General features: G+C 32.8%; 1 protein-coding gene across 1 annotated transcript; it reads left to right on the top strand.

The window, feature by feature from the left end:
• The first annotated feature begins 525 nt into the window (after positions 1-525).
• LOC142538248 (beta-hexosaminidase 1) lies at positions 526-11,715 on the top strand. The gene is made up of 15 exons (XM_075643612.1): positions 526-1,006; positions 1,102-1,185; positions 1,692-1,727; positions 2,871-2,982; positions 3,073-3,143; positions 3,239-3,369; positions 3,708-3,724; positions 4,057-4,105; positions 4,756-4,856; positions 5,498-5,557; positions 7,355-7,388; positions 9,544-9,642; positions 9,885-9,944; positions 10,036-10,286; positions 11,326-11,715. Exons 1-15 carry the CDS (start codon positions 632-634, stop codon positions 11,493-11,495), a joined length of 1,650 nt encoding a protein of 549 aa, XP_075499727.1. The 5' UTR covers positions 526-631; the 3' UTR covers positions 11,496-11,715.
• Positions 11,716-13,491: the final 1,776 nt, after the last annotated feature.

Raw genomic sequence — 13,491 nt, 5'->3', positions numbered from 1 at the left:
AGAGTGAGAATATAAGTGGTGAGTATTTTGTGAAATACTCGGCAAATATGATTGATCGAGCACTGAACAATATATACATACATATGTACTTTCTAAATTCACAAACACGACATAATCATAACATGAATTTGAACTTAGTCTGATATAATAAGAAACAACATCATTGCAATTCATTTCATAAGCCACGATGTTGATTAATCTCTTATATGTAAAACTTTAACAAAACGAAACGAATCGAAAAACAAATCATATTGTGAACGATCACTTTAAAACATACATATTCATTTTAAAACATAAGCTCACTTACTTAATTGTTCTTGAATAAAAAACACGAAGACGACACGCTCGAATTCGAAAATGACTAGAAATTTGTTTGAATTTGAATGTGAATATAAACTATTCGTAAATATATAAAATAAAAATATATAAATATTCGATGAAATAGAAATATGTAGTCTCTCTACTAAAATATCGGATTCCTCCCATCACATCATCACATTATATATAGTTTACTCATACCACTCCAATGATTCGGAGACAAGACAAGATAGTTTTCCGAATGCTGTAATATATTCTCTCTGGTTGGTTGGTGGTTGGTTGGTAAACGAATCATTCTTCATTTCCGAGCAAAATGAATCTTCACTCTTCAAGCCCTAACAGCTATGGCTATCTCCTTCCTCTACTGGTTCTGCTACTGTTTTCGCCTTGCCTGGGTCGCAGTTCAACCAATCGGAAGCTCAAACAGCAGCTCGATGATGGGGAGGCAGACTCTATCCCCTATATTTGGCCACTGCCTTGGAATTACACTTTCGGCAATCAAACTCTCAACGTAGACCCCAATCTGTCGCTTGTTACCAGCGGGAATGGTGGCGGTTCTCCCATTGTAACGCAAGCCTTCAACAGATATAAAAGCATCATCTTCGAGCACAGTTTTAGGTTTCCGAAGATTGGGGTTGACTATGATCTTACGAAAGTCAATGTCATCGTTCATTCAGAGGATGAAGAGGTGTTTTCAATGGTTTTTTTTTTTTTTTTATATAAAGCTTGCTTCTTTGATTCCAGCTTCTTTACAATTTTTTTTTCTGGGTTTGGGTGTTGTAGCTTCAACTCGGAGTTGACGAAAGCTACTCATTGATGGTGGCGGGAAGAGATGAGCTGTCGATCATTGGAGAAATCACAATTGAGGTGAAAGTTATATATTTTATGGTACTGGGTTTTCCAGTCACAGATAATTCATTAATGAATATAATTACGACATACATTTCTTGCACATAGAGTTCATTAATGAATATGAGAATCTATTTGAGCCAGACAATCTGATTTTTCCTGGCTATTTATGTTGGGGCCAATTTTAGTATTTTATATGTATGTTAACTGCCTAGTGATGGAATTGAACTACAAGATAGGCTAGATCATTGTATTTATTTATGCATTTTCCTTTCTAAAATAGAATTATTCATATGGCTGCTGGACATGAAGCTTATGTTATTGTGCTCAATGAACTCTGTATCTTTTTGTACTTGTCAGTGTAGTTATGAATTACCATGTCATGAATTCGGGATACAGCTTCATCTTTTTATTGTTGTCCATTAAAGTACCAAAACTAAGCTGTTTTGTGCTTCTTATTCAACACCCACCCTGGCACTATTCCAATGTTAATTTCTAATCGTAGCTACTCTGTCATGTTGCAGGCAAATACCGTCTATGGGGCTATACGTGGCCTAGAGGTAAGTAGTCCACACCATACAGTTGTATGGTAATTACAGTTTTATTCAGTACTGGAGAAGTGGTGATAGTTGATTGCTTGTAAATGTGTTTGCTAGATTCACATGTAAATGAGGCAGAAAAAGAATGGCGTTTTTGGGTTTTCTTTTCGCATAAATATTTTCAAACGGAAATAAAAAATTATCATCTTATTTTTATTCATTGCCAGGACTAGATTTTCATTCAATTCATTCCCCAAAGGTTTTCATTACCATTAATTCAATTTTTGCTACTTGACATGATTACCCTATTATTTTATTGTTCTTTTCAATACGTTCTTGTAAAAAATTTTAAATTTTGTACACACTAGCAAAAAGTAAGTAAAAACCCAAAGACTCTAGCATATTATGAAATTTATAATAAAAAATGCATCCTTGAGAAAACAAAAACTTAGTTAACATAGGATCGTATTTCCAAAAAACACTCTCTTGAATTATCACTGATAAATCCAAACACCAACGATAAGTGTCAAAAGTGGGGGTGAGGAATTTATATTTTCATGTTTGTATGACTTTGAAACGAAGATCTTGATAGTTTCATTTTCTTAATTGTTGTGGGGGGAGAATGTCAGGGAAATAGTTTGAGAAAGTGTTTTGTGTGAATAAGATGTATGTTGGCTTGTTATTAAAAATAGATGTTTTACTAAAGATCCTTAATCGTGCTACGAATTCCACATAGTGGTGACTGGTGCCATGCTGTAGTATAAACATTTTATAACATATTGTTATGTTTGATATTTTAATATTAATATCAACTGGGTATATTAAATTTGAAGATATAGTATTTTGGATTAATATATAATATTGTAATGACCTATTTCTGGGAGTTGTGAAAATTTGAATCAACATAGTGATTGTACATTGAAATGAAAAAGTGTGTTGAACGTGTTTCTGGAAAAGAATTATAAAATAATTTATATGTATTTTTGGAAAATGAAGAAACAAGCCTTAGGGATTTATTTTGTGGATCGGAAGAGGGGTTGACGAGAATGCTTTTCTTGAATCCTTTTTTGCTTAGTCCTACTGTCTCACGAAAATATGGAGGAGATAAAAAAATGTTGAATTAAATGCTATCCTCTCACTTAGTTGATTATGCTGTTTGTCCAGACATTGAGCCAGCTATGTTATTTTGATTATGAAACAAAAAACATAGAACTGTATAAGGCGCCGTGGTACATTCAGGATAAGCCGAGATTCACATACCGTGGGCTCTTGCTTGGTAAGTGGAGTCTTTTGTTGACCGACAATCTATTGTTATTCTTATACTGCTTTTCTTATGAATGACTGCAACATTCTCATGTTTTGGCAGATACCTCAAGGCACTATTTGCCAATTGAAATAATCAAGCAAGCTATAGACTCTATGTCATATGCCAAACTTGTGAGACCCGTTGATAACCATTTCAGTTCTCTTTGTTTGAACAATTTGTTTCCTTCTCTCTGGAATATAAATATGTTTTTTATTGCATTCAGTAGAATGTCCTACACTGGCACATCATAGATGAAGAGTCATTTCCTCTTGAAGTGCCAACCTATCCAAATTTGTGGAAAGGCGCATACACCAAGTGGGAACGATACACCGTGGATGATGCTTATGAAATTGTTAAGTATGTACCTATTATATTTCTGTCACATTCTTCTCTAACTTAGCAGTTTAATTGCACCAAGAATAAATTATTTCTATTAGAATATTTTCTTGGAATGGCATTTATTGGTTCAGTTATCCCTATTGATCCCACTAGCAGGACCATGAATTATGAAAATCAGAATTTCAGCTTATTAAGCTCGCAGTAATTGATAATTTATTTTTCTTAGGACCTTAATATAGAAGCTTGGACTATAATTATTTTCATTACGGGCATACCTTCATGTTTTTTGTACTCCTGTTGTAAATTCTAATGTTGTTTTTATCTCTCATGTCTACTGCATATGGCGTAAAATGAAGTTTCGCAAAACTGAGAGGTATGTTACGTGCCATGAGAAAGAAATTTTACGAGTAGATTCTAATATGTATTCATGATCACTCTGATAAAATGGTTATGAAATCCTTGGCCAATTGTTTGAGCTATGTTCAGGATCAGTGTGATGAAGTTGAAAGAAACCATTTTAATCCTTTCAGTGACTGTAAATATTTTTCCCTCAAGATAACCAATTTCAACTCTGTTTTTATTAGTTGAATTAACTTGTGGTATTCAAATCTATCGACTCTCCAACAATTCCTCGTGTTTAAATCATAAATCAAAATGCAACTTAAAGTTCTATGGACTAACTGCTTCAATCTGTCTTTATTTCAGGCATAAATGTTATGGCAGAAGTTGATGTTCCTGGGCATGCAGAATCATGGTAAAGCTAATGACATCATGAAATACAAAAAATCTCTCTTGTAAATTATACTCTTAGTACCAAACAACTTGTCCGTTAACATTTTTATTGGCCCTAGTTAGGTTACATACCAAAAATTACTTATGTACTGGGGCTACAGTTATGATAACCATTTCCAAGATTTGTTTGCGAATTCTTCTTGGAAACAATATATTAGAATTTCAGGTTTTATAGCACCAGCGTTTGGAAGTAATTGGGTGATTTAATTTTGGCTTTTATTTAAGTTTTGGGTCAAGAATGGACGCAAATAGGTGCATAGAATGCTTGTAACTTGGATGGCATAATTTCACATTATGTATTCAGCAGGCATACCAATCAGGCTGCATGTTTATCGTAGCATTGTTTCATGTTAAAATATTTCAGATGGCTAAATGAACATTTGTGGTTGCATACTTTCTAGTAGGCCTGACTCACTTCTTCCCGTGTATGAACAATGGAAGCTATTTGGAGAGAATTCATTGTTGTTTTCGTCTTTAACTAAACCAAGGATACATAGTTTAGGCTCTGACAATTGCTTATTTTTCTTCAGAAACTAAATTTATTTGTTTGCATCTGCAAACTGCGATAGTATCTTCAAATATATAACATCAAACAAATTATATCTAATGCAGGGGAATAGGATATCCCGATCTTTGGCCTTCTCCCTCCTGCAGAGAGCCTTTGGATGTTTCAAACAACTTTACATTTGATTTGATCTCCGGCATCCTGGCAGGTCACAGTATACCTTTTTTTAGTCAAAATCGTGCATGAGTTGGTAAACTTCTGATTCTTGATGTTGAACTGTTATGATTATCTTGCCGACCCGTTGCAAGTTTTTCACCGAATAACATCTATCTGTGAGCTATCTTTTTTATTTGAAATCTTTATATAAAAAGTTCTTCAGAAAGAGAGATTTCCTTTGAAGTAGTGAAAGAGTAATGACAAACAACTCACACATTCATGATTTATCAATGTTGCATATGCCAGTTTTACTAAATCGGCATAGCTTTTTGTTGACTTACAGTTTACAATGAATTAAATCTATATAATTCTGTCAAAACAGAAATTCAGTTTCATATATGATGCCAACAAAGAATTAACTATGTGTAACTCTGTCAAAACAGAAATTCACTATCGTATGATTGTTAGTTGCAAGTTCTTCTTGACTAGATCTTTGTTCGATAAGTATATAAACTCAGGACAAGTTACGAAGAGGCCAGAGATATCTCTAAACTTAAAGTTTTATTTAATTGGAGCCATCAGACTCAGGAGACACTGAAGCCCTGATCCTCTCAGGCCTACTATCTGCATAAACTATTGTGCTTGGAGAACCTGCTTCTATTTGTGATCGTGACATCAATTTCCGTTTTGCAGACATGAGGAAGATTTTTCCTTTTGAACTTTTTCATTTAGGTGGTGATGAGGTCCATACAGGTAAAAACCAGTACTTTTTATTATTATCAGTACCTTCCTGTATGATATTTTTCTTTGCTTGAAGATATCTATAATGGTTGCTTAATTTTTTCGGAAAAAAACTACTGGAAAATAAGAACTCGTTTAATATTTTGCAGCTTGAGCACGATAAGTATGATGAATATCTGGTACTGTATTTTGTCCTCCACTCATGTGCTGTTTTTTGTGTTGGCACGATCGATTTATTGTTTGACCTTGTCACCTGTGCTACTGGGCACAAATTAGTTTCTGAAATTGTGTAAGAGAGCTTATATTGAAGACTGGTTGTAAGATCCTGAAAATAATCGTAAATAATGTCATTTAAAGGAACTTGGTCAGTTATATAGGGAACATAAGCCCCCAAAATGAAGATAAATGATGTTAGTAACTTAGTTAAAAGCATTTTGATTTAAATTAATATCCTATATATATATATATATGTATAATTGTATATATAGATTTTATGATATAACTTGTTTTTAATAAGGGGGAAATAGTCTCATCACATCAACATCCTTTAAACCAAATCTATCAATATTTTTTTATCTCGTTTATGTATTGTCTCTCGTCATATTTGTTCTCAATTCACCTACACCCGACAATATTTCTTTTTGTATAAGTGTATCATCGTATGTTTTTTGTTCTCGTGGACGCCCTTATGATGGAGATGGGCAAGATCTTTAGGCTTAAAGAACAAAATATATGCAATGATACACACTTGGACATAAATATTGTTAGATGTATGTGAATTGAGGATAATCATGATCGGAGTCAATATATATGAGACAAGAAAAATCGATAGATTTGGGTTAAAAAGTTTTGATGTGATAATTTCCCCCACTTTAAAAAAAATATTAATATTTATATTTGTATATATATATATATATATATATCTGTGTGTGTGTGTGTGTGTGTATGTATTAAATAAATATCTAGGACAATAAATTAGATCAAATTTCATTTAAATGGAGTAATTTGCCTTCATTTTTTAGGCATGGCATTCACTATATATATATATGGTATTTTAAATAAGTTTGACCAAATTCCTTTAAATGATATTATTTGCGATATATTAGAGATGGTATAAATTTCGTTTTATATGTATTCCATGATAAAGATGGTTGTACATCGTAAACCACTCGCTTGAGTATGGTTCTGAAACATAAGTGGTTAATGAATTTAAATGGGAATGGAACCTTGTGTGGCCTTCAAATGTTTTCCAAGCATTTATATGTTGATGCTTATATGGATATGAATGTAACCTTTTTGAGGTCTTTATATATGATGGAGCCTTACAGAGGGAATCAAATTACTGGTTTTGCTTGATGGTTAGATATTTTTTCTTAATGATTGGAATTCAAGAGCATACTAATTTTAGTCTGCTCTTGGAGAAAAGTGGCATTTTGTTGCTACAGTTATGTAACATAATCTTGTCAGTTCTGTTAATTGGACTTACTCATGGTGCTTTGATATGGTTTGTTTCCCAGTATACAAAAATCTTCTACACATTTTTTAAGACCAATATTCTGGTTGATTACATAGGGCTTTTTTGTTGTTCGGCTGGTAATTATATTGATATGTTATGATTCCGAGGACCAGATTCTGCAATTTTAGTATAACTGATCTTATCCCTGAAACTTTTTACATTTAACCATTGTCTCGCTAAAGAAAAAGCAACATGACGATTTCACTTTATGTAGTTAGTGACACTGGGGCTCTTTAACATTTTATCATCTCTACATTTTCTGTTTGGTTTACCATTCTCACTTATTTGTGCAGATTGTTGGAACTCGACTCCACATGTGAAGCAGTGGTACTTTTTCTCACTTTTCCGTAACTTCCATATGCCATGTTGGCTCCTTTTTTTATGCCAAGTTCCTTTTTGAGCCATAACTTCTAATTAGTAGCTTGTCTGATCTCTTTGGGTTGGAAAATCTGTCAAATCATTGATAGTGCTTGCATATAGTTCTCGTTTATCATTTTTTGAATTATGTACTCAAAAGATATAATAAACTTTCTCATGCTTGAGAGAGAGACAGATGGAAGCATACCAGTTCGATGTTAACTATTATTGCGCCAAGTTCATATTCTCGTCTTATGCCATTTATAACGTTATTCATTTGTCAACTCTATGCATGTGAACCTTTTTAGAAGAAAAGTAATTGTTCTGATTATTTTTACAGGTTCTAACTACTCCACTGATTTATAGTAAAAATGGTCATTCATGATCAACTCAGATGGCAAGGAGTCTATCTACTGCACAAAATAGGTTACCACCTAGCTAAAAGAACTGAATTACTTATCCTCAAAGATAAAATCGTCGCTAATTCCTACATTTTAGGCATTCCCTCACATTAGTGCACAGATATCAATCATGCACAGCTAAATAATCATTTGGTGTGGATATCTGCAATTTGTTGCATGTTTGGGACAAATAGCATACAAATAAATCTATTATCAATCTTCTCCAATTATTTTTTATGGCAATTCCATCAGTGTCAAAATATTTCAATGTGATCATGTTGTAGTGGGTTCTTATGATGGTCATGTTAACTGGTATCTATGGTACACGGATACTTCTAAAACGGTCATAAACCATGCTGGATAATCCTTGGGTACTGATACTGGGTCTATAGAAGTATCCGTCATGGAGAAAATACACATACCGTATCTGACGTGGTCAACGATTATATTTAGACTGTATCCAATAAACCCAATGAACATATTTGACCATATTAGTTATTTTTTAAAAAAATTAAAAAATAGAAAAAATATTAATTATTTTTTGTCGGAACAATAAATAGAGTTGTGAAAATGTGAATTTAGAAATGATGTGTATAATATTGCTTTGAATCCATTGATAATATTTACATGCTGTAAATTGCAAAACCCAATTGAGATTAACCATATTCTTTATATTGGTTAATTCTTTATACTTGGTAAATAATTTAGTAACGAGTTTGGACAATTACATAATTATTTTGTAATTTTTAAATGTCCAATACAATGATAAATTTAAACCTTTTTTTATTTGAATGAATATATTATGTACCCTTTGACACCAGCTGGTTAATGTGTTGGTTTTGTAAACTGATTTATAGTTAATTGTCATTGCATGTATGGTTGATGTTACAGGTTGATGAAGTCACCAATATTCCATTTTTAATGCATTTATATAATAAATGTACTTATTTTTATTTAAGTGGATGTGTGTATAGATAGAAGCATATATGCAAGAGTTACTCTCTATGTATTATATCTTGATTTTGAAAAATTATCAGAACACATATTCATATCACATTGAATCTTTTTTCCTGTATTCGGGCCCCTGCAAAACGTAGATTCATATTGTTAACTCTTCTAGTATCCTTTACTTCCATAAGAACTAGTAATCATCGCACGTGGTTTTGCACGTGCTCGCATAGTTTAGTTATTTGAAGAAATTGAAAATTATTTAAAAAAAAAACTGTAGAGAGCAAAAAACATTTGAATTTGAGATAAAATAGGGAGAGAAGTTGGAGAAGAAATGGGAAGATGATGGAGAGAGGTATGAAGATTACTAATAATTCCACACCATCAAAATCACATAACAAATTATGTAGGGGTAAAACTGGAAATAAACACACCAAAGTAGTGACTATGAGGTGATCACTTATTATATAGTAGTAAAAATATCCCATTTACTAGTTTGAGTTGAATGTAGATGTATCTTATATTGGTCTTTAATAATTAATAGTTTGATGGTTATTTGAAGTTTTATTTTGATATTGGGACTGCAAATGGGTGGTTTCCCTCAGCTGTCTTCCAAAGATATAGCTTATACTGACCTGACTGGTTATTCTGTCTTTGTATGTGGTATATTCTGCTTTTAATACTCTATAGTTAGCACACCATTCTATATTAGCCAATTATCTGCATACCATTTCTGCCCTTCCTTTTTTTCTTATAGTTACAGTTTCCATATGCAGGCTTCAAGATCGTAATTTTACTGGTAAAGATGGATATAAGTATTTTGTTCTCAGGGCTCAGGAGATTGCAATATCATTCAATTGGATTCCAGTTAACTGGTAAATTTTTTGATTTGTAATTTCCTGAACTGAAAACTGAATTTTGTTTGTCAGCAAAAAAAAAAAATTCATCGAGCTACCAGTATTAGGATACTGGGATTTCATGTTATCTAAATTCTCCTCCTGTTGACTTTTTCTGATATCAGAAGCTAATGTTTCAATAAAGGTTATGTTTCTTAATTTTCATGTACTTTCTAGTCCAACGATAACTGTGATACTTGCATCAAATTTTGTTACTTCAGGGAAGAAACCTTCAATTCCTTTGCTATGGATCTCAACCCCAAAACTGTGGTGCATAACTGGTTAGTATTTGGTTCTGTAGATCGGTATTAGACCATTTCAAGATGTACCAGTGCCTTTTTGGATGTAAACATTGTTGTGTACTCAATGTAGGTTGGGGTCTGGAGTTTGTCCAAAGGCTGTTGCAAAAGGTTTTAAGTGCATTTATAGTAACCAAGGTTTTTGGTATCTTGATCACTTAGATGTCCCTTGGGATTCTGTCTACTATGCTGATCCCTTAGAAGGGATAACTGATGCTTCAGAGAAAAAACTTGTGCTTGGGGGAGAGGTTTGCATGTGGGCTGAAACAGCTGATCCCTCAAATGTTCTACAAACAATATGGCCTCGTGCAGCGGCTGCAGCAGGTATGTGTTGGAATACTGCATTGGCACTTTAGTTTCAAGAACTTATTGCTATTGATCCTGTTTAAAGGTGCTGTCCTATTGTGAAAAGGTATAATTGTCCTTGTCTTCTATCCAATAGTATCTTTTAAGTTTCCCATTTTTTTAGATTATTGATTTAAAATCTAATGTACTCTTCAATTGTTAATGACTACATCAGTTACCCTCTCCGAATATTAATATTCACAGTACAAATATTCATAACAAATGTCGATACTTAGCTTTCGTAAGTATCTTTTACCCGCAGTAGTTTAGCTTTTGTGACTGACTATTCATATAAATAATAAATATATTTGAGCAATATAATTAAATAAAACAATTAGGATTGATACATAAATAACAAGTATATAAAATTTGTAAAGAAGTGATTATTTGTTCAATAATATTCCTATATTTAATTTAAAATATTCGATATTGATACACGAATATGCATGAGCGGAGTCACCATGCAGCACACAACATTCCAATTCCAGACATTTTCTTTTGGATTTGTCTTTATTTTGTAATAAATTGTTTATACGTTTTTTGCTTTTGATGAACAAGGGCCCGATTAATTTACCTGATGGGGATATAATGACAATTTTGATTTTGTGCTAGCTATTGCAAGCTTTGTTATATTTTGGATGTAAGAAGTAAGAAAATATGGATCCTAAGTGTTCCACAATCACTATCCGTTCAGTTTCAAAAGTTCACCTTTGATGTTGTGAAGAGATTTGTTAGATTTTTTGCTAATTGTTTGAAATCTTCATCTATTGGTTTACATCTAGTACCAGGATTTCCTTGTCTTTTTTGCAAATATATATGTAGAAAATGGCTGTACAAATGTATTCTGCTTGACTGGTGTGACTCGAATATATTTGATCCAGTAAAACATTGCCTTTTTACAATGGGCATTCATGTTATAAGTTTTCTCATGTACAGAGGTTTGGGATTATTTCCATTAAAAAATAGTATTTATTGATGACCCAATACTTTTACTGATTTCTCTTGCTTGAATCTGTAGAGCGCTTATGGAGTGATGAATCAACGTTAGCATCTGTGAACTCCACTGTACTACCAAGGTTGCAGAATTTTCGATGCCAATTAACAAGGCGTGGGGTTGAAGCAGCTCCGGTTAGAAATAGTTATGCTCGAAGTGCTCCGGATGGTCCAGGATCATGCTACAAACAATGAATGGAATGTGTTTTGTATTGAAGAGCATATGTTGTTGTTTGTTCGGTTGCATATATTGCTCTCATATATGGGGAGAGCAAATGTGAAGACGTGTGTTCATTCAGAATTTATTGGAGTCCTGACGTTGTTACTGTATCCCTATGTGGGGAACTGAAATCTCCATGTGTTTGGAAGCAAATAAATATTTGAATAAGTAAAAATTGAAATAATCTTGGGACCATCTGAGAGTTTCATCTGAAATTCTGAATTAATTCAATGACGGAACGAATGCCAAGTGGCGCCGATCAGTACCGGCCATGATAAGTTTTAAGCCAGATGAAAGTGAATCTGCAAAGAGGATAGATAGATAACTGTATTTTAATTTCAATATGTTTGCTAATTTGTAAACATATTTGGGTCTGGCAAATGTACTTTAACGATAATGGTCAGATGTTAGCGACCAAGCAAAGCATCGTTGCATGGATACACAAATTCAACCTCACAAATTCTCCCATGCACTGAGCAATCTGCATCACCAAATAGAATCAAACCACGTAAAGATCAGAAAACCGAAAGAAAATTTCCAATGATCGCAACTTAATTATATACTTTGGGATGAAATTTATGACTACTTGGAAATTTTGAATAAAATTTTTCTTTTTCTTAAAATTATGTCGATGGATTCTGTTATTACAATTTATGTCTCAAACCGAGATCTCATTCCAAATTGGGAACATTGGTTGTTGGTTCCGGATAGATTATAAGACATCAACATTTTATGTAAATATTTAGGAAAGCATTTTGAATGACATTTTATTTATCAAGACTGCTAATTGATGCAATTAGTTTATGGAAGATAGTGTTTTTGTACGCTAATTTATTCAATTTTGTATTTTCAAAGTTTTATTTTTGTGCATTAACTTTCAGTTTCCGGCTATTTTCATCAAATTATTGACGTGACATCGTTGACGCGACTTCAAAATTTTTTATCTTATCAAGTGTAATTGACAAAAATAACAGAAAATTAAAAGTGATCAAGTGTACAAAACCAACATTTAAAAACTTGATAGAGCATAATCCCAAAATTGGATAAATTAAGGAAAAAAATTATTTTCCCATCAGTTTAATTTAATAGCATAATTGATATGAAGTGGTGGTGAGATCAGTACCTGAGGCCAGAGCTACAAGTACAGTGACTACCGAAATTGATTTAAAAAACGCAGCAATTGGGATTTTCATTTTCTGATCTTTCTTAAGATTATATTTTGCAAGAAATTCTGGCTAATAATCTTTTTAAATAACATTTGAAACTCAATTTGGTCGAAATATCGATTTCACACAAAAAATTATTGATGTGACATAAAAAAAATAAAAACATGACACATACATTGTTTACTATTTGATTTCATGTCAGCATCAAAAAAAAAAAATATATGATTGAAATTGAAAAAAATAATACAAGTCAGTACAAAAAATGTTGTTTTCCCGACCATGCACAGATACGTAGCTAGGTCCATGGCCAATATTGAGTCCAACATTTTACGTCTTGGGAAAATTACACGTGGTATTTTGGTATACTATACAATCCATAGCAAAGATGAATACAGGTGATACATGCATGTTATCTCTGCAATGAGACTTCAATTAGTTTGTGTTACCTCCTTAGAAAGACCATATTTCATTATGACGTGACCGAAATAACCGATTTTAAGATCTGTTACGTCTTTTCGGTTATGATAGATAATGCAGATATATATGATTCAGAAAAAAAATTTGTCTTGCGCAAACACAATATTATCTCAAATGATTCGATCCATCTTATAAGTAGAAGCGATTCATCGTAAGATATACTAGCAACTGGGGTATACGTAGAGTGCTATATTGAATGCTTGAATTCTTGAGCATTTGGTAAGGTGTTTGAATTCAATGAGAAGTCCCCAAGAGCTTGCCCAATGTGGCATAATATTGGGAGTACCATCGGAGAGTTTTCATCTGAACTTTTGAATTTATTCAACGA

This window comes from Primulina tabacum, chromosome 1, assembly GCF_025594145.1.
Source record: "Primulina tabacum isolate GXHZ01 chromosome 1, ASM2559414v2, whole genome shotgun sequence".
Taxonomy (NCBI): Eukaryota; Viridiplantae; Streptophyta; class Magnoliopsida; order Lamiales; family Gesneriaceae; genus Primulina; species Primulina tabacum.
Note: the sequence above shows the minus strand (reverse complement) of the source record. Positions and strands in the feature narration are given on the sequence as shown.